Source organism: Poecilia mexicana, unplaced genomic scaffold, assembly GCF_051168715.1.
Source record: "Poecilia mexicana isolate PSO_F unplaced genomic scaffold, ASM5116871v1 scaffold_10, whole genome shotgun sequence".
Classification (NCBI taxonomy): domain Eukaryota; kingdom Metazoa; phylum Chordata; class Actinopteri; order Cyprinodontiformes; family Poeciliidae; genus Poecilia; species Poecilia mexicana.
Window position 1 is genome coordinate 7,114,500 of NW_028263379.1, and position 25,495 is coordinate 7,139,994.

Here is a 25,495-nt window from a genome sequence, read left to right on the forward strand (position 1 = left end):
TCGCTTAAAGGAGTTTTATTTACAAGAGCCATATTTTACAGTGCAGAAGATGCCACAAAAATGCTGCCATTTTAAGACACTGTTGTAATGAGAGATGACTATAGAGTCAATCTGTATCCCATGAGGTCAAATTCTTTACACCTTTGAAAACTGTAGATGCAACTGCTTAGAAAAAAAAAAGAAAAAAAAGAAAAAAAAAGTCGGGTTCTGGGACATTGTACGGCCCAGTATTTTAACACTCAAGGCCAAAGTAGCATTAATAGCGTTTTAAACCTCACCATTTTGTCTTATTGGAAAAAACCCATTAAAACTTCTTGATTAGCCAAAAACTGACATGTGGCATGAACATTGGGATTCAGAGTATAAAAAAATATTAAAACCTCTAAAATATCTAGCACTACTCCAAAAAGAGCAGGGCGTAATAGAAAATGTTGCACATCATTTACAAAAAAAAATAAAATAAAAAAAAAATAAAAAAGTGACAGGAGGTATGCCTCTACATTAGAGAAAGGAGTCAGTTCAACATCAGTTTGGTTGGTGGACTGATGCTGGAGACTTCAAGGTATCTGGGACAAAAAAAAAAAAAAATTCAGAACAGTGTTGAGTCACAGAATCAAGTTTTGATATTAACACCAAACACTTACTTTGAGCCCTTATATTTTTCCCGTACAGACTGCTGGGCATGCTGTGCAGCACCAACATAGGTTCGGTGGAGATCCTCAATGCATGGCATGAGATCCTCCAGGGTGTAACCACTCATCTCTACCAGAGACTTTGGCTGAGGAGGGAAAATAAATGTCACTTACAGCCTACAGCAAGAATCCATGCAACAGAAAAGCATGTTAAAGTATAGAACGTGGTTCAGTGTGATCCAAACCAGATAATTATTGCAGAGGCTGATTAAGATCTCATCCTGGACTGGAAAAGCGCTATATAAGTTCAGTCCATTTACCATCCCAAGACGAGGAAAACGCATCCATGTTAAGGGAATTTGGAAGTGAATTGTTAAATCTTTGAGATTAAGTGGAACATTGCTAGATACGTTTACTTTAGGGGAGATTCTCTAGCCTTTATGGGACTTACCCATGAGCTGCCAGTCACCGTATTGTTTGCCAGGACGTAAGCGGCAGCCGCCATCTGTGATGGCAGGTATTTCAAGAAGGGATCCGAGTCAACAAGGCTGAGTTCCCCAAGGTACTAGGAACAAATGCAGCTTTATGAGTTAAATATGCCTGTAAAGTCAGTTTTAGGCTCAGGTGAATAACTTCCAATACTCACCATGGCCAGGCTTTCCACCTGCTTGGTAACAGCCTGATGGCAGAAGTATTGTGTGAGAAACTGGTTTATTGTTGGAGCAGCCAGATCAAAGGAGAGCACTTTAAGCACCAGATGCTCCATTCGCAACACTTGCTTCTTTGTGTAGGTGTCATCTGTGATATAGACGAACTCGGCCACCTCAGGAGGGTAGATCTCTTCAAATTTCCTGTATTAAACAATCACTTTTACACAGGGACAGAAGTGCACCTTGTTGGCTTGAGAGGTTGCAAACGGGTACATACGAAGCCAGCAGCATGGCAGCAGTCCCGACAAGCTGAAGTTTGCCCCTCAGGACAGACATGGAGGAGAGGAAGCGATCGATGTAGTTGACAGCCAGATAGAGGGTCTCATTCTGGAGCTTGTACTCTTCTCCAACCTCAACCAGCCAGTCCACTAGGATGGCCCTCATGCTGTTTGTGATGTCTGGCTGCTTCTTCATGTAGCCTGCTTTAGGTCTGGTTTTCACCTACAGGACAAATATGCAATTTGGTTGAAGTTCAAAAACACCAGCATCCATATACCAGCCATTTCTCACCTCCATTTCTCTAAGGTATGTATGGATTTCAGCTGCATATTCTGGAACTTCATTCACATTGACTGCTGGCTTTTCATCCCCATCAACCACAGACATGTCCATGGGAGAATCTGGAGAAAGAAAACACAATTTGAATGTTCTGAAGACAACAGTTGAAAAATTAAGAAATTTCAAACCCACCAAAGCTAACATCCATTGATGATGGGATGTTGATTGTGGCCAGAGGTTGGCGAAGCCGTGCCACAGCATTACTGATGGTCAGAGGAGATTCTTCCACAGTGGGCTTCACCTTGCTGGCTTCAGCTTCCTTGGTTGGAGCTGCATCAGGCTCATCCACGTGGATCTGGAAAGCAGGTTGCTTGGTGGGTGGCCTCTCAACGTTGATCCTTGCAACATCTTCATTTTTGCAGAAGAAAGGCTGCGATGATTCCTGGAATAACAACGACTGAATCAGGAAACTCCTCGGACTGAGTATGAGAAAACCATTAGAATTTATAATTATGTTGCATTTTACAAAAACTAGTTACTGATGGCGGGAACAAGCTCTGTAAAGTGTATACTTTAACTGGCTCCAACACGAGGAAAACTGTTACGCTAGGCGACATAAAAATGGCGGACAACTGGGCTAAATGAAAGCTAAGGCCAAATTGAAACTTTAGTATGGATCGATTAAGGTAGTCTAACAGGAGTCACTTCATCTGCATGAGATTCTATGAAGACTTGTAGGAATTTTAAAGTTTTACTGTATTCAGAGCATGTCAGCAGCTGTTAGCTGAAGCTAACCACACGGGCCTGTTTACAGCACTGTTACCTGCTTTACGCCGCGCTGGTTCTGGACTTTGCTCCTGTGGTTGTTCTGCAGGGCTCCCAGGACGGTTCTGTTGGCAACTTGCTTCGGAGGAAGATTTTCCAGGTTCTCGTTGGCTGCAGCTCGGTGTTTGAGTGAGCCTCTAAGCCGTGTTAGCATGTTCTCCTGGTTGTGATTTTCGCTAGCCGCGCTTCCTTGTCTGTTAGCTGCTGACATGTTTCCCCCTCAAACAGCCCAAAAAAACTGATACTCTTCTGTTAGAACTGCTCAGATAAATCACGATGATCTTTCAGTGACAAGAAATCGTGTACAAGCAGTTACTGTAGAGACTAAACAGTCGTTTCTAATCAAAACTTAACTGTTGAGATGGCAACAACACTTAGAACTGAGGCGCTAAAAACAAAACAAACAAAAACATAAAGCCCATATACGGCAGGAGGCTTGCTAAAGAAAGAACACCGCGCTAAGTCGTCATTTTAAGCGCCCTGAAAGTTGTACCAACCTGCAGACAAAGCAGCTGCGCTCGGATCTATTTACAGAGAATCATGAAGGGATGCAAGATTGTCCCAGTTCAAGTAGCCCGCGATGATTGAAACGGACCAATCAGAAGAGAGAGAGCAATTCACGTTGTACTTCTACGGCGGCCGAGACAGTGCAAAATTGCTTTGATTGCAAATTCAAAACCGGTTTGAAACAAAGATCACCCTCAAGAGAAACGTTACATAGCTTTAACGACTGTTTCAGTTCAGAAAACACACAAACCGCTGTATTTCACTTCAGATGCTGTTAAACATTTAGGATTTTACGTTTTCTGAAAAGTTTAAAGAGTTTGAGTCTGCCTGTAAAAAGAACATTGCTGAGAAAAAAATTGTCATTTGACAGAAAAATGTGTAAAGTTAATACTTTTGGAGGCTCATACTTCATTTAATTTGAATGATTTCAACTGTATGTTCATTAACTTTTGTCAGTGTTAAAAACAATAATAATGATTAATAGATAGATAGATAGATAGATAGAGACACAACATGTATGTTGTAACGCGTTTTACTCTAGTTACTCTGAGTTGTAGAAGCTGACGACAATGTATTACACCAGTGATGAAGAAGCCTCTGACTGAAGACATTTTATTGTTGTGACAGTCTCATGAAGAGGATAGTCAGGGTTGTCTGTAATATTCTTGATTTTATCAAGAATCCTTAGTGCCATTTCCAGAGGTTCAATAGTCCCTTTATCACCTTGCCGAGCCTTCTTGTGATATGCCAAGTAAAATAATGATAGAAGAGATTATACTTTCCACAATAGATTTATATAATATGAAGCTTCTTGTTTCAAACACTGAATGATTTCAGCTTCCTGAAGAAGTACAATCAGTCTGGCCTTTCTTGTAGGAAGCTTTATGGTCCAGTCTGTTGTCCAGGTGAACACTGAGATAAGTTTTCTCTTCCTCCACCTCCAATTCTCCCATAATGGAAATAGGGTTTGATGTAATCCTTATGGTTATTGTAATTATTTTAGTTAAAAAACTTTCAACCAATTGGTAATTTCTCCAGCTGTTCATGTGACCAGATAGTAGTTAACTTATACATTGCTTAAGAAATTGCACCTTTGTTGTGGATTTGCTCTAAGTTACACTGGTTATTTAAATTGTCAAGACTGAACCATCTGTTTTGCTTTTAAATGTTTTTTAATTAAATTACAGTTTTTGCCAACCCCAAACTACACACACAAATAGCTGTTATTGGGAAATGTTTGTTATTTAATTATAAATTAAATGAGTCAGAAAAACTTAGTACTGTACAAGGAACTAAGTTTTTCTTAGTCCCTTGCACTAAGGGACTAAGAAAAACTACAGATTAAATCAATCTACAGATTGGTTGATTAAATCAGTCACCTTCCTGGAGAAAAAACAATCTTCATGTCAGCTCTGATGTTTTGGAAACATTTCAAAAGCAAATTTTGTATAAATGGTAAAACTGAATTCAAAAATAATAATGCTAGAGAGGTCTGGACTGGAATGAGAGTGATCACAGGACTGGAGAGGAAAGCTAACTGCCCTGCTGGGGGGGATCTCAAACGGACAAACGAGCTGAACCAGTTCTTTAACGGTTTGACTCCCCAGTCCCTAGTTACAGTCCCTGTTCCCACACATTATCTGCTTGTAGTTTTACAATTACTGCTGACCAGGTGAAAAGACAGCTGGAGAAATTTCACCCTGGGAAATCCCCTGGTCCAGACAATATCAGTCCTAAGGTCCTAAAGACATGTTCTGTTCAGTTAAGTGGAGTCCTGCAGTACCTCTTTATCTTGAGCCTGAAGCTTCATAGAGTACCAGAACTATGGAAACATTGTGCTTGGTTTCAGTACCAAGAAGAAACTTCCAAAAACACTGAACAACTAAAGACCCATTGCTCTGACCTCTCACATTATGAAGGCTATGGAGAGGCTGGTTCTGGTACATCTGAGGTCACAGGTGGATGCAGACCAAGACCCTCTCCAGTTTGCATACAAGCCCCACTTAGGATGATGCAATTATATACTTATTTATTATTGTTCTTATTAAGTGCAATGCTGGGACAAACTAAATTTCCCCCCTTTAAGGGATCAATAAAGTATTATTATTATTATTATTATTATTATTATTATTATTTAGCCTGAATTAAAAGACAGCTATTATTTAATTAAAAATGCGTTATTATTTTTAGTAATATCAAAGATTGAATAATTATTTTATTATTCTGCAATATCAATATTATATTTATAAATAGTTTCTAAATACAATAAAAGATCATAATTTGAGACAACATAAAGATAAGTGTTGGATAATTACCATTCTGTGATGTGATTACAGGACAAAGCAGCCCAGAGATAAAACAGAAAAATATACATTTCTGGTTTGTCTGACTTCATGGTTCACTGAAAAAGTCTAATAGTGAATTTAAGTCATAATGGTCAAGGATCTCCAGCATTGATGACACTTTTGTTCTCACATTCTTGCCCTTGAACTTGAATTTGTCAATAAGAAGATCAGTGATCATCCCTGCAAGAAAGATAAGCACAGATCAAGTCACTGCAATCCAAATGACTTACAACATTCAAATTTACTTAAAAATCAGCCTCATAGTGACTCCTAGACTTTACCGTAGAGCCTATCAAGGTGTGCTGGCTGCTTCTTGTACTCCTCCAGAAGACTGGCAGACTCGTCCAAAATGCTGCGATACTCTGGGATTAGGAAATCAGCATTCCCCTCATGTACCTGGAGCTCCTTACGATTATAGCAGAAAGGAAGGAGAGCCAGGTCACACATGAGCCCTGACACAATGTGTTCCCATTTAACCAAAACTTACTTTCAGAGCATCGATAAGCTGAACTTTCTTTGCCAACAGTAGCTGGTACTCCAGTTTTGGATGGATCATCCGGAGAGTGTGACTCACTGAGTCGTCATTTATATCTGGAAGATACATAACAAATGGGTTTCTTTTCTCCTGTATAGATCAATGCAAAAGCACATCAGTGTGAAATTCAGAGAGACGCAGTAGACCTACCGTATGAAATATTTAGATTTATTTTCTTTTTGGTCGCCTCTTTAGAAAGAACATCTCTGAGGATAGAGATGGTAGAAATATTGTCTGACTTAAAGTGACCCTCCCCTTTGCTGAAAAGGTAAATCAGACAATTGAAAAAACATACTGTAAAACCCAGGTGAAAATTTCAAATTTAGTTGTGCATTTTTAAAATGAACTAAACAAAGTTTTATGTTGTCCACTAAACCTCAAAGGGCCACATAAATAGAACTTTTAAGATAACAGTCGTGTGCTTAGATATTATTTTATGTCAAATCAAAGCAGTTTTCTCTGCAAAGTGCCAAAATACACCAAAGAGAAAAGATGTTCATTATTATTTAATTTCAAGAAGTACTCTTAGAATGCAGAGAGTGAGCTTTTTATTAATATTTTAACATTTGCTAATGGGTTTTATAAATATATTTGGTGATAACTGGTCTTTTGAGGACATTTTTGATTTTGATATGACACTCCTGAAAAAAGCTCGAGTTGTTTTTAGTGTGTTCCTGAGTTTACCAGTATGTGGCTTCAATCTGTGTGCCGAGGAACGTGTTGTGGAAGTAGAAGGTCACACTCTCCCCTGCAGGCGTTTTTTCAGGCACCTCTGGCAAACAGAAAACCACCCAGGAATGAATCTCAGCAAAACTGAACTGCCCCACCAGACTGAGTCGGTTCATTGGCCTGAAAACAGAAATGGACAGAGATCATCTACAATGCAGCTGATATAACTGGAAGCTGACTTCTAACTAAATGTCTACTCATTACTGTATACCAGCTTTTTTATATTCAAGCTGTCAAATTGTTATTTGATGCTTACATGAAGCCCTTACCTGTCTGGGTCTATGCTGTGTGTCCGCTGGTGCAGAGAAAGTGGTTTGATCTGATACTGTCGAACCTGGCAGGTCTTGGGCTGCAGCCTGGGTGTAACGTAAGCCTGCAGGGTCCCATACTGTCCCTCAATGGATCTCACCTGATTGTGGATAAAACTGATTATTTATTTGCCGCATCTTATACAGAACAACATTTAAGCTCATCAAGTAGACAGGATAGTAATTTTGTTCCCCAGCATTCATATAAACCTGCACAGAGAATTTGCTTTTGAAGAATTAACCAATCAGTGATACAATACAAAGTAAAATACCAACTATAGTTGCACAATGTGTTGCAAAAGTATTCCTACACCTTTAAGCTTTTTCATATTTTGTTGTGTTATAACCATAAACTTCAGTGTACTTAATTAGGATTTTACATGACCCAAGCAAAAATACTCCATAAATGTGAAGGACAAGAAAAATGATACCCACTTTCTTACATTTTAACTAATAAAAATATGTATTCAGCCTTAATTTAATCTTATCAAAATTTATGCTGTTCTGTGAAAGCCCCTAAGATTTGTTAGTGTTCATTACTGAACAAACAGCATCATGGAAATCAAACTGAGAATCTGTGGAAAGACTTTCAAGTAGATGTTCACAGATGCTCTCTAGCCAATTTAACTGAGCCTCAATTGTTTTCACAAAGAAGAATGGAGAAAAACATCAGTGTGCAGATGTGAAAGGCTGTTAAAAATCTACAGCTGCAATGGCAGTGACTAGATATTCTACAAAATATTGACCCAGAAGGGTTTAATATAAATGCACACAACTCTTTGTCCATTTCTGGTTTTTATTTGTTTAAAAAAAAAAAAAAAAAAAACTGCATAAGATTCTTTCCATGTCACAATCATGCACCGCTTTGTGTTAGCATACAACAGTGTGGTGTCGCAATGTAAAAAAACAAAAAAAAAAAAACATAGGAAGGTTTAAGGGTTAATAATACCTTTGCAAACCACTGTACAAACCTAAGAGTTCCGTTAGCGGTGAGTTGCAATAAAGAAAACTCTACATGCCTTCACTCAGAGTTAATTTAATGTTTACCTTAAGCTCAAGTCTGGTTGTATTGGCTTGACATCTGTATGTGGCCAGGAGGAAGTTTCCATTAGGCTGGTGGAAACACATATTCGGTCAGGGCTCTAAGAGCACAGCAGGTTGATGCTTTATTCATGCTTAATGTATACAGACTGACTTAAACAGCTCACCTGTGAGTCACATTCACTGAAACTGACAACGGCTGAGTTCTTATCTACATCCAGCAGGTCTATGGGGACATCACTCTGAGGAAAAAAATTGATTCAAATTGAAGTTACATTCTGCTTCTTAGATAATATGATTAAAAATAAAGGATGTTATTTGTATCAGCAGCAAATAACTGCTGCAGATACCTGTAAGAGTAGGTTATCGATGGCCGTCGGCACTTCCAGAGTGAGACTGTAGCTGGCGTCATCCTGGCAGAGCGTGAACTTGTCATTGATGCTGAAAACAGGCACAGCAGAGACAGCCGTGCTGGACTGACTGGACTGTTGGTATTGTTCACGCCCCTGAAGAACTTTCATCTGCAGCTGCTCGAGCTCTGCACTAAAAGGCAACAATATGAACAGAAACAAATTTGTGCCGAAATCCAAATTTAATCAGAATGCAGAAGGTAAAATGAGAAGCTCAGACAAATGGATAATTGTGCTCGTACCTGAGTGCTTCTATTTTAGACTGGGTCTCCTTGCTCATCCTGACCTCGTCTCCTTGTACAGCCTCAGCCCTCTGGGGTTCAGAGGTCAGCCCAGTCACCCATCCTGAAGATGTAATCCGCATTCAAGGATACAACTATTAAAAAAATCTAAGTTTGAGACCATTTTTATAATTTCATTTCTAAATGAAAATCACATTTCATGTAACCTGTATAGGTGGCAGTTAAAACCTCATCATATGACTCTTTCCCCACACAGCCCCCTTGGATGGAGGTCACACTCTCTGTCAACACCTGAAAGGAGAAGAAATTTCATCTTTAATTAAGAAACCAGCCAACATTTTAAAGCAAAGTTAAGGTATGCCCGTGGAGGCAATCTGCTCATAAAAATAGGCTGGAACGGCAAGTTTTTACAGTGTCTCCCTGCAAGCATACATGATGGGACACTATACTGGGAGTGAATGTATGAATTAATTCAAAGGCCATAAAAAGCTTTAGGATTGAAAACTAAACTTAAAACATATTGGCAATATGCAGGCCACCTGACCTATAATGTGGTCAAGCAGCTTTTAATTGTGATAATTGTTTGCCACTATTAACGAAGAAAACCAAACTAGAACAGGTAAAGACATTTTCATCATGGCAGACAAAATCTCACATGTTCAAAGCGTAACGTAGGCTCACTGGAGCTGTCAAAACCATAGACTTCCACTGTCCCATCGTCCCTGCCCACCAGGATGTCATTCACACCATCGCCAATGATATCATAAGTGTCAATGCAGAGAATTCCTGATGGAAGAAAGAAAAGAGTTTTGGTGCTTTGAGACGCGTCCAAAACTACAACAAGACAAGAATAGTCCACAATGGGTCATGCCGTGAATTTTTTAAAACGAAACACTTAATAAAACATTGTGCATGATATCATTGTTCAGTTTAGAAGTTTACACACACTAATAATTGCCTTATATATTAATTTGGAAAATTAAACTGAAAAACAAAATCTGGGTGAACTAGTTTCAATTTATAGCAAACTTCCCATAATCCACACAAAGTTCAAATACAGACAGCCTTTGAACTGAACGCCCACATCCCCATTAATATTTGATTAAATGTCCCTTAGCAAGTTGCAGAAAAATAAATAAATATGCATTCAGATGCATATTTGACCACCCTCTTTGTTAGAATGGCAGCGTTTAGATTTGAGTATTTAAACTGGTTGTTTGTCTGGCACAGACTCAGATTTAAAGTATTTTTGTACGTATTATTGTGCAATTTACCAATACCGGGCTGAAAAAGGACCCTCAGCATGATGCTACCACTGCCATGCCTGGAAGCTGGTACAGTGTTGTTTGAAAGCTTTGCTGCACTGTTATGCCAATCGCTTATAGTTCATGGAAGTCTTGAGCCTTCATGCTTCCTAGTTGTTCCTAAACATCCTAAAACCAAGCACATCAAAACTGATTTTAGAATAAATGAAGAAGGAAAGCATTAAGATTCAACCATATTAAAAATGTATTGGCCATGTTTAAAAGCCGGTACAAAACTTGCTATTTCTCCCAAGAAGGATGATGAATTAATTATCTGGTCAAAATTATGCCAGAAGCTTATTGTTGACTGGAGAAAAAAAAAAACATGCTAAGGGACACTTAACCAAAATTTACAGGAAATGTGTGTATATACTTGTGCTTGTATGTGTAACTTTAAACATTTGTTGTTTAGAGAAAATTCACAATGAAAATGAACAGTTAAAATAAATAATTAAAAATCCTAAGTTAACATGGCTTATCATGCCAATAATTAGTGTATGTCTAACTTTTGATCAGCTCTGTTTTGAACTATACCTCCTTTCCTTTTTTCATTTCCAACCTCCCATTTGGTTGCAGCGTCACAGTCACCAATCTGAACCAGTCCAATTTTTCCATCAGTGGTTCCATAAAGGACTTCCTCCCCTGAAGAAAAACACAGAGTGTTCACATGAAACTCTGGGAAGATTTATAATTTAAATAAACTAAAGACAAGAAGCTGACTTGCCTCCATCTTTATTAAAAAGTTCCAGAACAGATGGAGGGCCGGGAACTTCAATATCATAAGACAGTTCAGATCCCTGAAGTTAGAGTTAGAGTAAATCACTAAAGAGAAACCTTGGTAGAGTGTTGGAACAGCCAACAGATAGAACAAAAGGGTTTAAAACTGAATGTTTATTTGAATGAAAATAATTTAAAATCTAGATTAGCCACAGATATGACAACATGAAAGCATCCAGTTAAACAATTTTGTATTTAACTGTAAGTTTGAGTTACCTGTAAGACTCTGAGAACTCGATCTTGGCAAGCTAACACAGGGATGAGGTGAGGAAGCTTTTCAGAGGATAAACATGTGATGTCATTAATTTTGTCACCAGAAAGGAAGTAGTCTTGGTCCTTGCAGTCACAGTAGTGGTTGTAGATGTAACTTGCACACACAAAAAGGTCAGCTCCTGAGACATGCCTAGAAAAAAACATTGTCATTATCATTCACATATGTTAAAGTCACAACATACTATAAAAGTCAGGCAAACAGAATAAGAAGAAATAAAAGGAGGAGGTTCCTACAAAGCATTAATGCTCTCCGTGAGGTTGGCCTCAAAGGTGAGGAACTGTTTTCCTTTCTTAGTGAATCCTCGAACCTGAGAACCAGAACAGACAAAGATCTTCTCCTGAGGAGTTCCCACTGCACCTCCGAGGTCCATTCTGGCTACCTTTGCTCCAGGGAGCGTTTTAAACACAGGCTGAAACAGACAATCATATGTCTTTACTGTAAAAAAAAATGTCTCTTCGGAATTCAACAACAGCTGGATTATATAAAAGATAAGCTCACCACTGCTTCTCCCTTCTTCATCCCAAAGCATGTAACTACACCATCATGATCAGCTATGGCAACCTGAAAAGGAATGACACCAACCAGACCAAAAACATGAACTCTTTTATTTGAGTCCATCTCAACAAACCAAATTTTCTGTCATAAAGACTGAATAAATGTTGAGCTGAGGTCAATTTACATAGTACATTTCAGAGGCTACTAAAGTTGATAGAAAGCATAAAACAGCATAAAATAAATTATTTTTGTCTGAGGGGATTTGTTAGTCAAGTCACTTAACATTTACCTAAGAGCCCACACATCCTGGACACAGGACAGCGCAACAGAGCGCTGTCAAAGATAAATTCTTCCCCCAGGCTGTTCTTCAGATGAACAGTTCCCAGTGAGAGTACACAGATTGATACTACTACAATAATTGAACCATGTATTTTCTCTTCTGCATAAACAATATATCATAACTGAAGTCATCTTCCTTCTTTGTGCGATTTGGAAAATGGTTCAGACATAAAATTTGTCTAAAATCAAATTTTAGATTCAAACAGAAGTCTGTCACAAACAGCCTGTCCAACAAAAACACTATTTGTTCATATTACCGTTGATAAGTCTACTAAAAATAGCAAAGATGTCGGACCAGAAAAGACTAGAGAGGTGGTTAGAAAAAGGACTATTATCAGAAAACCTGTCATACAGCAAATTTATTAACCTCAAACATTATAATGCATGTTTCAGGTGGCATGTTAGGTGTGCTGTATTTTCCATACTCCTTTCGGAATTTATTTTCTTCAAGGAATAAGGGATCATGTTAATTACTACTATGTATTAATAGTTTACTTAAGGCAACATCTTAAAGAGATCAGTGTCACTTTTCTTCACAGGAGACACAACTTGACTTACAAACTCCACAGATAGCTCCAAGTAAGAAAACTTCCAAAGTCCAAATAAATCTTATATTGTTATTGTTACTTTTTATTAAATAAATTTAACTAACTAAATGTATTAAACCTTGGTCACATTGAAAGTGAAACTGTTTTTCAAAGGTTTCCAATTACATGTGGCTGTGGTCTTCGGTAATATTACCTTTTGGGTTGATTTTTTTCCCAACGCTGGAAGTAACCTCATAGTTTTCTGGGATGTCACACCAACCTAGAGCAGACATGTAACGTAACATTGATTAATTTTAGTTCAGCAGCAACTAAAACTACTCTAAATCTAGCAAGGCAAAAACAGCGACTATTAAATGGTGTCGTTACCTGAGTATAATCAAGTCTATGTAGGTGGAGCTCCATCTTCTTTTAATTTCAATGTATTTTAGATAATATTCCAGCTGTTTTTTCACCAAGAAAATTATTTGCTTGACTTCTAAAAGTAGTTCAGATTGCTTCTTTCAAGCTGAATAACAAGAGAACGAAGAAGCCATTCAAGGCTGTGATTACTTTCAGCGAAGAGATTAGCTCGACGTGCTAACGTTAGCTAGCAAGCTAATTGACTAACACGATTAAATCAGCCGCCATCTGTCTCAGTCAGTGAGTACAAACTAACTATAAAGACACCGAATGAGCAACATAAAACAACCGACAATAAACATTATCTCTGTTTGCGATAAATGTGAGATTCGGCCACCGACAAAATTGAAGATAAATCTTCCACGGCGAACTGTATAAATCAAACTCTTGTTGCCACGGCAACATTGACTTCCTTTCACCAAGCTGTGATTTCATTGGATAAAAGTAGAGCGGGTGAAAATGACGCCGAATGCTGATTGGTTGCAGTCTCCTTACGTTTGAATCCAGCTTTTACATGTCACCCCAAGGAGTTCTGTAGCATATGTACGTTGAACAACCTTACCACAAAAGTTAAAATTGAACCGTCTAATCCAAGTCATTTTTAATTCGAACTTTTTTGGCATGAGGACAGAAAAGACTTTACTGCTGCTGAGAAGCCCACAGTCATCTTTTCAAATCCAAGAAAATTAACTAAGAAATTCATTTCATATGAAAGTCAAGATAGTTTGGTTACATCATTTGGGGTCACCGAAGCTTCGTTGCTTTATATCAGGGGTGCCCAAAGTCGGTCCTCGAGGGCCGGTCCCTGGTTTAACGCACCTGGATCCAATTATGGCTCATTAGAGGCCAAAGAGGAACATTGACATGCTGAAAAGGTTGTTACTACCAGGGAGAGAACTAAAAAGTGCAGGATGCCGGACCGACTTTGGACACCCCTGCTTTATATTGAGAGGAATGTTTAAATTCGGGGATAAGAGGAAATTTTAGAGATATTCTTGCTGCCCTCTGCTGACAAGAATCATGGATGCGTATTTCATTTGCCAGCAGGGATTAGCACAAGTCAGCTCATTATGCTTAAACTACCAACTCCTGGTGTAATGACCATGTATCCGTACTTAGTTAGGCACCAATGTGACCTGACCAAAATCATAGTAAATCTATGCTGAGAGAGGAAAGCCAACAATGCCAATAAAGAAATCAAGACTTCCTTAAATCCTCAGTTATTGTCCAGCAATTCTTCAAACATTCCATTTTTTGTTCTGAAGTACTGTGCAATATTAAACATTTTTGAAAACCTGAGTGTTGGGTTAGGGTTATTGTGTAATTAATCTACATAATAGAAGATTAACATTTTGGATTAGAAGGGAAAAGCTTTTTCAATATTCTAATTTACTGGAAAACAAACTGCATAGAAACTCTTAGAGTAAGAAATGCAGTGTGTTCTAGTCACCGATTAAAATCTCGTAGTCATTAAGTTGAGAAGTTAATGGAATTCAAAATAGTTAATATTTTAGAATTTTTTTTAAGAGATAACTTTATTCTTGTCATAAAAATGTGGCGTCTCCTTAGGCATAGAAGCACATAAAATGTAAAGAAAAACAGGCATTTGAGGAGGAAACCTACTGCAACATCATTGAGTTAAAAAAGTTCAGAGCTGTGATAAAAATTGAGAAACAATGTAAGGATGACATGCATTGTGCAAATGATATCATACATAACTGACAGCAAAAACTGTCGTACCATAAAATATTCTTAAAAATACAGCAGATATCTTCTCAGCCAAACATCCATCAGACAACCTAGTAAAATAATTATGGATGTTAATGAAACTTATTTGACGGCATAGAAGGAAAACGTTGAAGGTGAGGCATTCAGACATTTCATAATTATTGACAAATAAAACCAAAAAAACATTTCTTTAATAAAAACATATTCATGCTTCAAGTCTCTATAATCTTAGAATGTTATTTTTCCATCACAGAATAAACATTTTTAATGAATAAATAATGACATGAAAGAAAATAAACCTGCCAAAACATGCAGAGTGCAGCTGATATCTGCTGTGCTCTGATCAGCCAACAAAAACAGAAATATCACTATCAGATTTCAGTGCTTTACAGGCCTGTCTTCAATGTACAGGTAAAAAAGGGAGGTCAGACAGTAAAGTTGACATTCAAAAAAAGGTTTCTTCCACTGATGGCAATGTCTGCCCCCTTCATAATTTTAAGTCACATCGCAAATGGCTGAAAAACTAAAATGAAACAACATCTGCGTAGTCTAATCAGACCCCTGTGGGGGCGAGGCGGCTGATGAAGGCGATGCTGCTGAGGCACATCCTCCTCAAAAAAGCAGGACAAGAAGGTTTCATGATGAAGTGCTCCAGAAGAATTCGCAGCTCAGTGAACAAGGTGCTACAGAGGGAAAATCATGTTAGAATAATAAATCTGAAATGTGTCACTAAAGAAAAACAAATGACTAAATATTCTTCCTTAGTTGAGGTTGGTGGTATATTTATTTACACTGCATAGCAGCTCAGACACCATCAAAACTTATTGTGTTTTCCTGCTATAAATGTGATGACAGAGATGTGATGATTCAGCCATTTTTTTTTTTACCTGGCCATCTCACAACAATTGAGTTGACCAAGAATTTCACTCTATGTCAAAGTATTGTAGACACTAATGTGACACCATCACACAAACTACATGCAGAGAAGGAATAATCCAATACTGAATTTAAAGCAAACACTCACTGTAGGAACTGTTGGATAATATGCATAAAGGTTATATGCATATTTAAAAGGTTTTGGTAAGAAAGAGCAAATAAAATGTACATTTATCTATAACCTATGGGAGTTAGCAGAAATAAATTCACCATATGCACATGAAAAATCACGTTTTGATCCTTCTTCTGATATACATTATAAAATTTAACACCTTACCGGCAGTATGGGTTTCTTCTGGATGTGTAGCGCAGTGTGAGGAAGCGGTAGTAGATAAAAGGCAGCAACAAGCTCCCCTGACCACTGTTGAAGACACAATTAACTTCAGTCACAAGTGTTATACAAGTGCATTAGGGTTTATTGTGTCACTTATTTGAAAAATACCTTACTGTGATAAGAATTTTGATTTATTTTTCCAATAAATTCTACTTAATGATGTCTAGGAACCTCCAAAAGTGACTTTCATCAGGATTGTTACTTGTACTATTTTTAATCACTGTTGGTTCCTTGGGAATACAAATTAATATAAAAAAAATTCATAATCTGAATAAATGCAGTTGCTGTGTGCAGCTTCGTTACAAATCACACTCTTATGTACTGAAGAGGCCCATTTTAAAATGGGGCTGTGAGAGCACAGAGCAATATTTTTGTTTGTGGGGCTTTCACTGCAGCGACATGCAGTCAGAGTTACAGCTGCTGCCTTCAAGAAGATCTAAATTCAAAACCAGCAGGTCATAAAACTCAAACAACATGTAACATCAATTCACAACATGTCTGTTGAGGAAATTTACATGAGGCACTTTACAAAAAAAAAAGAAAAAAAAAAAAGAAGTGATTTCAATCACACATATCTTATGTGTGATTGCATGTGTTTGTCTTAAAGTTTCAAAATCTGAATGGACTCATAAATAAACAATAAATATCTTGTGTATCAGTGCATTTCCTACCTAAATTACAATCAAAATCAACAGGAAACCTGGTATAATGTGATACAATTTGACATATTACATGAAATATTTACACACATGACTAAGGTCAGGTTTTGCTTTGTCTTATGGCAACAATAACATCAGTTAAGTTGGAAACATACCTGAAGAGCATGAAAACAGTAGCCGGCATTAAGAAGATTTCATTGCAAGCAATAAACTTCAGGATGTTCTGCTGGTTGGCCGTTAGTCGGTCGAGAAGGTTTCTGATGAACATCAGGCTGCCTGGACCCATAGACTGTAGTTTATAAGAAACAAAAAGTCAAGCACTGTTGACAAAGCTGTGCAACAATTTGCTTTTATTTGGGCAGAGTTTACCTTGAGTAAATACAAAACCAATCACAATTCTAGTTATTACTTTATATTTTTATGAAATTTGCATCTCCAAACAACGGCTGCTGGAATAGAGAGAAAAAACTCAATTTGACTGCTTCTAATAGCCCATTTCAGCATTCTAGTGTGTTTGGACAAAACATTTTAGTCATATTAGATGCAGTTGATTAATAATATATACTCACATCAAGAACTTTCTTTGTGTAGGTGGTTGCATGAAGTAAAGAAAACAAGAAAACTGGGAAGATGCTCACTGAACATAAAGTTAAGGACCAAACTAAAGCTCCTCATATCACTCAGAAATGTTAATAAATGTAATAAATATAGTGATGTGATATGCTAAAATGGCTTAAATTAATGCAAAAGGAACAACTCATGGCAATTACTAAAAATTAAACCATAAAATAACATAATCTTGCTGGAAATCTGATATGAAAACCACGTGAAGTGAAGGATACTTGTGATGGGGTAAGAGTTGACCAGGATTAGAGAGTACAGCAGGTAATGACAGCTGTCCTCTTGCAGAGCTTGCGCCAAAAACGCTCTGCTGAGCTGAAAGCGTGGAAGTCTCTGGTGTAAACGGAGGGCGCTGGTGAGGGCATTAGCTAACAAGGCTCTTTGATAAAAGTTTGCTGCTGCATGAGGCCTGAAATCACAAAAAGAGACAGAAAGATGTTTTAGTGATGCTGGCTTTGTGCTGAAACTGCTGAACTGTGGTATAAAGCGACAAGGTGAACTCACCCCAGAATTGGCAGAATAAACATTACAGAGCAGTAGACTGTGAAGAGACGGGAAAGCCACATCGCTGTTTCCAGCTTATTGCTCATTAAGAATTGCTGTGGGGAATAAACATATGCATGACTTTAAAATAAACACACATCTGAGATGATCATTGAATTGATCATCTCAGTAAGATGAATTAATCTCGAAAGAGTAAGAATCCTTTGTCATTGTTCAAGAAAGTACAACTTAAAAAAAAGGCTATAAAGCAAAAATCAGAAGAACTTATGAACAGTTTATATTGTGACGGGTTTCAGTTTTTATCACCACCAGCTTTAGGGATTCATCATAATCAACTTATTGCCCCAGATGGGAAACTTCATAAAAAAAAGTATTCCAGAAGAAGCAGTGTAACAATCCACATAATACAAAAGCATAAATGTATCAAAAACAAAAGAACTAAAAAATATTAAGATCACATATTTATAAAAACTTTTGGACAGGGAACAAATGAATTTTTGACCCTATTGTTCCTGACTAATTTTCCTCTGTATCTACATTGCTACAGTGCTTTTAATTTGTTTTTAATATTTGGTGAGAGGTTTTCAGCTTTTGTTTCTTGTCACGGAAAGCTTCAACGTTTCTGCTCCTTTGGATTTGAGGGTTATTGTGCTATAGCATATTCTGCCATGCCGCTTACCAGAATGTATTAATTGGCCAATAATCTACTCATAAGACTAGCTCCTTACATGTGTCAGTACATGTGCATGTATCCATTTTAATGATCATTTTTGTGCAGTTGTGGCTCTGCTGTAGAAGAGTTTGCTTATTCTGAGAGTGGATTTATTTAAGCTACATTTCTACCAAAAGCTTCTTTCAATAAGTCTTTCAGCATTTGATTATTACAAAGACACTTAAGGATAAGGAAAATGATCCATGACAATTAAAATTAAACTATAAAAGAAGAACAGTAATAGGGCAATTAAACTACCCCTGGATTTCAGTTATTACATAATGCTCTTAATTTTAAAATGGTAAAAAGAGAGAGAGAGATTATAAACAACCAACTCACCACAGGCCCCAGCTGGGGAGGAGGGTTTGCCTGGTTATTGTCTGCCATATTTCAGGGTAAGGTTGCTCTATTGAAAAGAAAAAATATATATAAGAAATTCCTTGGAGTCAAACCGTGACATTATTTGACAATTATTAATTACCATTCTTTAATTGAGCTCATATTTTAAATGATCATAGATGTTACTTTCTTAAAATGATCAATCATTATGCATCACAACTGGCCACTTCTTTTACAAACTGTTAAATATAATTCAATCAAAAGTGACAGCATGTAAAAATGAACACACACATATCTGGGGGGCACATTGAAAGGAAAGGCTATTCGTGGTAATCACCAGGACATACATAAGAACTAATCACTGCTAATTGCGTTTGATATGAACTGTGGATGAGCTATCAATCTTGCTAACCGGCCGAAATGACTTTAAATAGTTTCAGTAGTAAAGGTATGAATAAAACAAGCACAGAAAATACACCACGTTAGGGCTTCTAAAAATAAAATCTGCCAACAGTATATGCCCATTTATCATCTGTAGCTAACGGTAGCAGAAGATGGTCTAGAATATTCTGTTGGCTTCGTTGTAAGGTTTCAGCTAACGCTAGCCAACTAGCATCTACTTACCACCGGCAGTCACGTTATTTTGAATACGAAATATTTTTAAGCTGCCCGGGATGTTCAAACATGTTTGGATAGAGCTTAAAAATATATTTTTGATCTTACATGTGGATCTAATAAAGCCGGTCACAGCGTCGAATATTTCCGTGTCATGCAGATCTACGCTCGTCACTCCTGTGTGTAGTAAATGATCAGCTGACCTTCTGAAATGATAAAGCAGAGCCACATCTCGCGATATTTTAGTGCCGCGTAAGTAGTTTCAGAGAACATTGCCGTCTGGTGGTGAACTCTATTACGAGTCAAAGCGATCACGGAGTTAATAATACCGGTTCATCTTCAAAATAAAACTCATGTTACCTAAAAAAATATCTGCTTATTTTATTATTCAGTTAAAAAACGGTACTCATGTTTTTTTTCACAGTTATGTCGAAATACTAAAAAGTATGTCCAACGTAGCCAGTAGCATTCAATAAATTAGAATACTGAAAAATCGGTTTATTTCTGTAAGTCATTAAGTAAAACACATATTAATTGCACAAAGACTGATGTTTCAAAGCCAATATTTCTGTTCATGATGACTTTAATTAATTTAATGGATTCATTTATTTCATCAAATTTAAATCAAGAAAACTTGCATTTAATTTACACTTATTCACACAATAATTGTTTTTAAAATTAATAGAAATTCTCGTTATTATTTCACCCTGAATTTTTTTTTATCATTTTTAAAAGCTTGAAATTAATCATTTCTAGTGAATGGATGGAAACTGAAATGGTTTTGGAAAAATGTCACTGTGGAGATAAAATTATTGAGGGCAATGATTGTGCACTGTGATGATTTTGTTGCAAAGCTAGAGTTCGTGCGCATGACGTTCACCACGCTCTCAAGAGTGCGCCTGCGCCAACTGCCCACCCTCATTTCAGCTTCATTCTACTTCATGCTATTTCAAAACCATATTCCCACGATAAAGGATTTCCTACGCCATCATTATCACCAAACAATACAATCACCTACTTGGTTAAGCTTTTGTATATATTTACACGTCTTTTTCAAACCTCCTGCAGTTGCGTTTGTTACCATACATTTTAAAACCACCAGGGGGCGCAGTCGACCAGACTATGACCCTGCAGCAACTCGGCCTGTAGCCGCCCAGGAAAATTATTTTAGCTTTTAGTGTTCTTATTTGGTCGAAACATGTTTAAAATCTTACATCTGGCCGATTCTGAGGGGCATACACCCAAAGATTATTGGCAGCAGTGTCGCAGGATGATGTGTTTGCTGCAGATGCCATTTGAAAATATAGGCAGTGTAAGCACTGTAGAATCTAATTATTTCTTTGCAAAACCTAATTAGGCATTAAAAAAGGTTAACGCCAGCGCCTGAAACGTTTTTGTTTAATAATCCCATTACTGCCGGCTCATCATGTATAAAATGGTGCAGGAGGACACTAAGTTTCCACTTGTTAAAGGGAATCTCTGAGAAATAGTCGCAGGTTTTTGACACTATCTCCGATTGGGAAAATTAGGGGTTGTAATTAAACAGCGGAGACTCAGCTCAGCACAGCGCACAGAGTAAGTAAAGCTGCGGCGCCCGACCTGCTTTGCATGCATTTTCTATGTTTAATTGATGCTTCTGCTTGCCTGCTGCGAAACACTTTTCTCTTTAAAATTTCCTCTAAATGTTTGGGCATCAAAGACCTCACTGCGCTGTAGCAAAATAGATCTCAAATATTATTATACAGCCTGCTGGATTTCGAAAGCGTCAGCTCCTTTCGGACCGCTAACAGTCACCAGAGAGCTCAAGGTGAGAATTTAAATGAGATATTTTCTGGCCGAGTTTTAATTTGGCGCTGCTCCATAGGGAAAACTGAGGAATACGCCTCAAACCGATTAACCATGCGAAAGCATTACGACATTTAAATAATTAAAGAATCTATATCTATATATTATATTATATTCTGAAAAGTCCCGCATCTTTGATATTCTGCAGAAATAGATCCAGTGACTTATAATGATCTAAATGTGTAAATATGCACAATTTTCTCACAAATAATTATATTCCCGATTAATAATTTTGATCACAGGTATTTTTTAAAAAATGTAGAAAAATCTATTGGTGAGCTTTGCCTATAGTTTGAAAACACATAACGAATAAAATGCGATTTTAGCCTACCTAATCGAGGGTTGTTTAAAGATGAAAGGACAAAACGCTCTAAATATTCATATGATTTGACAAATTCGATGTGGCGCCATAAAATAATGGCACAGTTTTAATAGAATATGTTCAATAGAAAAAGTAACCTTATAAAAATGATTAAATGTAGAAAACAGACTTTGTAAAATTGATAATACAATCGTTGATATTTAATTTAACTTTCAAATTGATATTTGAAATAATCATCCGTTTTAAAAAAGTATTTGTTTGCAGAAGCTTTTTTACGCAACACCAACAACGCGCAAAAAGAAAAACAGATCTCAGCTATTTTTTTTCTTTCTTCGAGCTTTTCCTTCAAAGCTTCAATCGTATTTAGCATAAGTAGGAAAATAGAAAGAACGAAAGGAAAAGACCTCAGAAAGAAATAAACCGTGTCGCGATCTCAGATCCTCGATGAATTCAGCCAAAAACAAACAGGCCGTAGAGGGAGGTGAAAATGGGAACAAGTGCGTGAGTTTGATGGGGATGAGAGGAAGGACACTGTGAATTTTCCCCGAAGAAACCAGGCGGGTCAGCAGCAGATCTTTCTGCTCTATTTCCTCTTTGTTGCTCCGTCAGTGACGCCTTTCTGTTTTCATCTATATTATGGCATAATGAAGAAGGCGCGTTTCGGTTTGAGAGATTATTTTATCCTTAATTTGATTCGAGTTAAAAATCGACTGTCTATGTTACTTTTTTTTTTTTACATAAAAAAATTAAGATACATATATAAAAATGTCCTAATTTCAACCATCGTCTACATCGATTTTCAGTTTTGAAAACATTTTAAAATATTTTCGCAACAAAACTGTACAAGCATGAAGTTTAACAATTGCTAATTTCTTAACGTCTGGTTCGTATATAACCACCCAAAAATACGGAGTAGTAAAGTATCTTATATAATTATTATGTTTATAGTAAAATGACTTACACTTCGTTTATTTTTAATTTTAAATTTACAACTAGATAAATAAACAAACAAACAAACAAATAAATAAATAAATAACTGTGACTAATCTAATACAATGCTCATTATTAAAACGTCTTGTAGGTCGCTGTATAACTTATATCCAAGATACAATTAAAATATTTTAAGAAAAAATGTGTTTTATTATATGAAATCATATATTGTCAGTCTTCTAAACAGACGGGGTGTGTCGGCTGATGTTGGTTTTCTTCTGAGAACAGCTCATTGTTTCGTGATTAATCAGATGATATCTGATGCCTCCCCGATCCCCTGAGCAGCCTGACACACGGAGAAAGGGGGCTCCGCCTAAAAGCACTATTTTTCCCCTTTTTGCGTACTAAAGCTATGTTTGTTTGTGACTTGAATGGGGGCCCATAATGGAACTGATGGCATCAGGATTGTCACCACAAATGGTCTGGGCGTTTTGCGGGGCTGTTTGACAGAGCCTATTATGTCATTGGTCACGTCCTTCCACTCCTTGCTCGGTCGGGTTTCAATGGGAGTGAATTAATCATATGGTTTGAGAGGGATCAGGCACCCTAATGCACTTTATGTCGAGATCTACAGTGATCCGAGATCCGAAATATCTTTGTCTGTACCTGCAGACTGAAAAGGTACTCATGGTCCTGAAGGGACAGCTCCAAATTACTATAAAAGATCAGATCCAGCAAAAAGATTTCAAACAGATTATTGCGTGAAAAAATGTTGTCTTTTCATTGTTCTTCTTGTTTCAGGCATCTTGTAGGAAAAGAAAGGAACTTCTTAAAATTTGACGCAATTTATACAATTTGATTTCAACCTAAATTCGACCATTTTAAAAGAAATTTTAATTTCAAACTTACGAATCTTTAAATTTTTGCATTTGTAACAAAAACTACATGCAAAACTGAAATTTGGAAAGAGTTCAAATTACAACAGGTTTAAATCACCTATGTTATATTGTACAATAATGTTTAAATTATAACATATTTACTCTATTTTTCAAAGAGCCCACACACTTGGGTAAACGTTGATGAAACAAACATAAAATAACATATAATAATGATGTGGTATTTTAATTGGGTAATCAGAAGAATTATCTTCATATAACAGCTAAACAACACATACCAGCAAGTTTTTAAAACTTTATCTGACTAAAGATTAATTTGCTCAACTGATTTTTCCCCCAATTTTTAAAAATGAATGTAAAAAATATACTGAAACAATAATCAACTTTTCAAATCTGTTTGGTGGCATAAAACTTGCTTAATGATAGGCTAAGAAACAAAGTTAGCTGTTCGAATTGTGAAATCAGGATGCAAACAGAAATTATTATAAGTTCTTGAATTCGATAAGTTCATATAAGAATTTTGAAAACAACCAGTGTGAACAGCCTGGAGAAACGACATTAATGGTTGACTGAACCAACGTTAACGTTTAAGTGAGATTTATTATCAAACATGGGCAATGGTGAACATACTTTTATAATTCAGCAACTTCATTAAAAAAAATCTAAAAATTTTAATGGGTAATATTTAATACTTCCAAAATGTCAGTTTTATAGTGTAGGATCACAGAACTGCAAGATTTAAAGTCAAAAAGATGTAGATTTGAAGTTAAAAATGACATTTTCTCCTAAAAGAAATAATTTAACGAGTAAGTAATGTTTTACCAGTGTTTAAGATGTTCTTTGTGTTTAACTGTAAAGGTTCTCAAGCTTCCTGAAGAAAAAATCCAATGGGCTTTTGGAGATAGATCTGTAGCTGAAGGAGATTTAAATTTAAAGTACCTGTAGTGTTGGATGCTGAACTTAACCTTTACTGAACATTACATTTCCAGACTTATTGTGCTTAAGTATAAATTGCTAATGTTTAATTACCTTCAAAATGTCTTATTGTACTCTGGACTGAATATTTTCAAACCTACAGTTGTTTACGAACTGTTGAGGGTGCAGTTCTTCTACACTTTTATTTGTTTAATAATCCATAAATTGGCACGTAATACCTCTTGTGTTCAGGTAAAAATAAAACCTGTTTATGTGTTGAAGTTCTAAAAAGTGATAGAATTTTGGGAAATGTGTGGATTTTCACTTAGCTGTTAAACTTAGATCATTTCTACTGGAAAATATTAATTCACAGATATTTATTCATGCTTGAAGAAGCAAAAGGCCATCTGGAGATCACCACAACATGTAAGGCATTAGCTTTATCAATTATATGAGTAGCCTATATGTATATCTTAAATTTAAGACACCGCCACCGTTGGTTGGCCAGGAGGATAACGTTATTGCTTTATCAACCACAATCTAAATGTGAATTAATCAAGGCTCTCTGTGTTGGAGCACCTATGCCTGAGCATTGTTTGGCTGTAATGGATGGCTTTAAATTTTGACGTTATTATTTCCCATCATTTCTGGAAACAAATTGAACATTTATTGCATATATATTAAAAATTATACAGTCGTCGGGAGAGGCTGATGTCTCTTTTATTGAGGCGCACTGAGAGGTGAGGTCTCACCGGATCAATTTCCCTGTCTTGTTACTCCCGCAAGAGGATGTTTGGAAAATGCCTGCACCGCTAAATTGATTCAGAAACGAATTCATAACTTGAGGCGTTTAAGCAATTCCACAGCGCCCAGTTTTTAATCCTCACTCCTTCTTTTATTTCAGGTTGTGATTGCTCCGAGCATCCAAAGTTTTTGCAGCATCCTGTTGTTTATTCTCACTTCTGCGGCCGTCTGTATGTGTTTGCCTATTTTTCATTCTTTGTTTAAAAAAATGCATTTAATACACTGGGTTTTGGGTGGCTTCACAAACATAGCCATTAAGGAGTCACAATGCTTTTATTGTGCACTTGATCTGAAAATAGAGGCTGGTCTGACTGCGGGATCCAGACGAACCTATGGAAAAGGCCTTGTCTTTGTCTGCCTGTACCAAGACGAATGGCCCGTGTCAACCAGATGATTAGTTTGCTCTATTAAATTGTC

At 36.9% G+C, this 25,495-nt stretch overlaps 3 protein-coding genes across 5 annotated transcripts; all 3 read right to left on the reverse strand.

Moving 5' to 3' along the window:
* On the reverse strand, positions 1–3,242 carry ccna2 (cyclin A2). The gene is made up of 8 exons (XM_015011058.2): positions 2,664–3,242; positions 2,033–2,282; positions 1,853–1,962; positions 1,560–1,783; positions 1,279–1,483; positions 1,084–1,197; positions 645–778; positions 1–566 (listed from the first exon to the last, which is right to left on the reverse strand). The coding sequence occupies exons 1-8, from the start codon at positions 2,874–2,876 to the stop codon at positions 515–517; spliced, it is 1,302 nt and encodes a 433-aa protein (XP_014866544.1). The 5' UTR covers positions 2,877–3,242; the 3' UTR covers positions 1–514.
* A 528-nt stretch (positions 3,243–3,770) lies between these two features.
* Positions 3,771–13,671, reverse strand: bbs7 (Bardet-Biedl syndrome 7). Of its 3 annotated transcripts, XM_015011057.2 has the most exons (20): positions 13,414–13,671; positions 12,886–13,024; positions 12,713–12,778; positions 11,636–11,698; positions 11,371–11,546; positions 11,080–11,266; positions 10,811–10,883; positions 10,621–10,728; positions 9,438–9,568; positions 8,989–9,073; positions 8,783–8,885; positions 8,481–8,673; positions 8,298–8,372; positions 8,137–8,202; positions 7,051–7,190; positions 6,737–6,901; positions 6,203–6,312; positions 6,005–6,108; positions 5,799–5,922; positions 3,771–5,697 (listed from the first exon to the last, which is right to left on the reverse strand). In XM_015011057.2, exons 2-20 carry the CDS (start codon positions 12,919–12,921, stop codon positions 5,564–5,566), a joined length of 2,139 nt encoding a protein of 712 aa, XP_014866543.1. In that variant the 5' UTR covers positions 12,922–13,024; positions 13,414–13,671; the 3' UTR covers positions 3,771–5,563. The 3 variants fall into 3 exon arrangements, with proteins under 3 accessions (XP_014866543.1, XP_087865499.1, XP_014866542.1); XM_088009373.1 differs by lacking the exon at positions 13,414–13,671 and having other exon boundaries at positions 10,811–10,855; positions 11,178–11,266; positions 12,886–13,377; XM_015011056.2 differs by lacking the exon at positions 13,414–13,671 and having other exon boundaries at positions 12,886–13,375.
* Positions 13,672–14,434: 763 nt separating this feature from the next.
* Positions 14,435–19,597, reverse strand: tmem33 (transmembrane protein 33). Its single transcript, XM_014967091.2, has 8 exons — positions 19,475–19,597; positions 18,752–18,818; positions 17,701–17,795; positions 17,418–17,605; positions 17,145–17,212; positions 16,731–16,864; positions 15,860–15,943; positions 14,435–15,329 (listed from the first exon to the last, which is right to left on the reverse strand). Exons 2-8 carry the CDS (start codon positions 18,797–18,799, stop codon positions 15,200–15,202), a joined length of 747 nt encoding a protein of 248 aa, XP_014822577.1. The 5' UTR covers positions 18,800–18,818; positions 19,475–19,597; the 3' UTR covers positions 14,435–15,199.
* Positions 19,598–25,495: the final 5,898 nt, after the last annotated feature.

What these genes read in the sequence shown, in the direction of transcription:
- bbs7 (XM_015011057.2), bottom strand. Translation starts at nt 12,921, where the DNA reads ATGGAGCTCCACCTACATAGACTTGATTATACTCAG. An exon ending in TCTAAAATAGAAGCACTCAG is followed by an intron (nt 8,674 to 8,782) that starts GTACGAGCACAA and finishes GTTGCCTTTTAG; the next exon opens with TGCAGAGCTCGAGCAGCTGC. An exon ending in CACAGCATAGACCCAGACAG is followed by an intron (nt 6,902 to 7,050) that starts GTAAGGGCTTCA and finishes TTCTGTTTTCAG; the next exon opens with GCCAATGAACCGACTCAGTC.
- ccna2 (XM_015011058.2), bottom strand. Translation starts at nt 2,876, where the DNA reads ATGTCAGCAGCTAACAGACAAGGAAGCGCGGCTAGCGAAAATCACAAC. An exon ending in GCTGCCATGCTGCTGGCTTC is followed by an intron (nt 1,484 to 1,559) that starts GTATGTACCCGT and finishes TGTTTAATACAG; the next exon opens with GAAATTTGAAGAGATCTACC. An exon ending in GAAAAATATAAGGGCTCAAA is followed by an intron (nt 567 to 644) that starts GTAAGTGTTTGG and finishes TTTTTGTCCCAG; the next exon opens with ATACCTTGAAGTCTCCAGCA.
- tmem33 (XM_014967091.2), bottom strand. Translation starts at nt 18,799, where the DNA reads ATGGCAGACAATAACCAGGCAAACCCTCCTCCCCAGCTGGGGCCTGTG. An exon ending in CTCCCCAGCTGGGGCCTGTG is followed by an intron (nt 17,796 to 18,751) that starts GTGAGTTGGTTG and finishes TATTCCCCACAG; the next exon opens with CAATTCTTAATGAGCAATAA. An exon ending in ACTGTTTTCATGCTCTTCAG is followed by an intron (nt 15,944 to 16,730) that starts GTATGTTTCCAA and finishes TGTCTTCAACAG; the next exon opens with TGGTCAGGGGAGCTTGTTGC.